The sequence below is a fragment of the Propithecus coquereli genome, unplaced genomic scaffold (assembly GCF_000956105.1).
Source record: "Propithecus coquereli isolate 6110/MARCELLA unplaced genomic scaffold, Pcoq_1.0 Scaffold103, whole genome shotgun sequence".
NCBI lineage: Eukaryota > Metazoa > Chordata > Mammalia > Primates > Indriidae > Propithecus > Propithecus coquereli.
In genome coordinates this window covers 2,226,205-2,228,564 of record NW_012134192.1, presented here as the reverse complement: position 1 = coordinate 2,228,564, position 2,360 = coordinate 2,226,205, and the positions used below count along the sequence as shown (strand labels likewise).

General features: G+C 36.7%; 1 protein-coding gene across 1 annotated transcript in view; it reads right to left on the bottom strand.

Moving 5' to 3' along the window:
- MLLT10 (myeloid/lymphoid or mixed-lineage leukemia (trithorax homolog, Drosophila); translocated to, 10) overlaps positions 1-2,360 on the bottom strand; it is a 229,025-nt gene that overhangs the window by 157,947 nt on the left and 68,718 nt on the right. The window contains exon 4 of the mRNA XM_012644131.1: positions 42-96. Coding sequence (XP_012499585.1) covers positions 42-96 — 55 coding nt within the window. The remainder of the gene's footprint in view (positions 1-41; positions 97-2,360) is intronic.

Here is a 2,360-nt window from a genome sequence, read left to right as displayed (position 1 = left end):
CAGTTTTCAATAAAAATTTTTTCAAAAATCTCTGCACTTACCCCCATTATCTGTTCTTTTTAAAGCTCCATCCTTATGGGGACAAAGTTCACATCTCTATAAAATAAAAAAGGAAAAGGAAATAAAGAGATTTTTCATCAGATTACCAAAAACAACATCTTCCCTGAAACTTCAAAACTATTGAAAATGTGGGAGCAGCATTTGTACTAGTTGCCCCTAAGAATATTTCAGAACATCCCTCACAAAATAATTGTTCTTAATGACAAGTGATCTTCCTCAACACGAGATAAACAACTTTTCTTGAAATACATTTTAATCTTTAAACTTCTGCCACAATTTTTTTTTAAGTCTTAACATTCACAAAAACGAAAAGGTCCTCTCAGCACAGGACTCGGTCAAGGCTTGTAACATTTGCCTGTTATCTCTTTACTTTCAGTCTAAGATCAGCTAGGATTACTGCAGGCAAGTAAATCTAGTTTTTCCTAATTAGAGCCAAACTCTAGAATTTTCATTTAAGTGGCAAGGCCTGATCTCACATGTGCTGACTTCCCTTCTGAAAGGAACTAGTCTACTTATTCTAGTTATTCCTATCATTCACACACAATGGTACTCAGAAGTTACTGTGGCTCCCTATCCTTTCCACTCCTAGAATTTAAAACCAAAAAGCCAGTACTACCACTTCTTTTTAAACAGAGAAAGTTTCAATTGCATTATCTTATTATGAAGAACATGTTTCTGAAGGTCACACTTGAGTATTTAGTATTTATACCCTGCCTTAATCCCAAAAGGTTTTACAGCAAACAATATAGTAATATAAATAAATTACAAAGGAAAAAGTAGTATAGGAAATTAAGATGAAATATTAAATAGAAAACATAAGCCATAAGAGCCTATGTTTCTTGTCTTCCAGTATTTCACCTTCCTGATTCTCCTCATACTTCTCTGGCAGCAGCACCTTTGTGATCACCTTATCCAAGCTTTAAATGTTTTGGTTCCTCAGGGCTGCAGCCTAAGATGCCCTCTTATTTTGTGTGAAACACTAGGCCATTTCATTTGCTATCTAAATTTCCATTACCAACAAAATTACAAAAATATGCCACTGACTCTCAAACTTATCTCCTATTCAGATCTGTCCTCAGATCCAGATATAAAACTTCCAAAGCTACACAGACACTTTATCAACGATTTATGACAAAACCTGCTCAAAAGTAGCCATCTTAACATTGTAGTGGAATTACTTTATTTTTTTATAAATTTAGTGCAGTTTTCCTGCAGTCTTCCCTATCTTTGTAATGACATTTTCAACCACACATTGTTCATGCAAGATGCCTAGCATACATAATCTTTGACCACTTCACATTCTACTCCCTAATGTCACATTCTATCAATGACCATTTTTTCCCTTTCTCCTCCTAAATACAGGTGGGCTCTGACCTACCTCTTTCCATGTCCACTTCTATTACCCTACTGCAAGCCTACATCATGTATTTCATCAGGACCACTTCAGTGACTTCCTAAATACAGTAGGGGTACATTCCTTATCCACAGGAGTACATTCCAACACCCCCGGTGGATGCCTGAAACCTCCGAGAGTACCAAACCCTTCATACCGTTTTTTTCCTATACATATATACCTATGATAAAGTTTAATTTCTAAATTAGGCACAGTAAAAGATTAACAACAACTAATAAAATAGAACAATTACAACAATATACTGTAAGAAAAGTTATGAGAAGGGCCAAGTGCAGTGGCTCATGTCTATGCCTGTAATCTGAACACTTTGGGAGGCCAAGGTGGAAGTACCATTTGAGGCCAGGAGTTTGAGACCAGCCTAGGAAACCTAGCAAAAGAAAAGTTTTTTCTCTACAAAAAAAAAATTTAATTAGCCAGCCATGATGGCACACACTTGTAGTCCTAGCTACTTAGGAAGACTGAGGCAGAAGGATTGCTTGAACCCAGGAGTTCGAGGCTACCATGAGCCATGATTACACCACTGCACTCCAGCCTGGGCAACAGAGTGAAACCTTGTCATTCATTTGTTCATTCATACATACATACATAAAAGTTATGTGAATGTGGTCTCTGTCTCTCCCTCTCTCTCAAAATACATTCATGAACCGTATAATGTCAAATCACATATACAACAGTGCTCCCATGAGATTATAATGGAGCTGAAAAATTCCTATCACCTAGTGATAGTGTAGCCATCTTAACGTTGTGGTGGAATTACTTTATTTTTTTTTTATAAATTCGGTGTAGCCTAAGTGTACAATATTTGTAAAGTTTACAGAAGCACACAGTAATGTCCTAGGCCCAACATTCACTCACAACTCACTCACTGACTCACCCAGAGCAATGT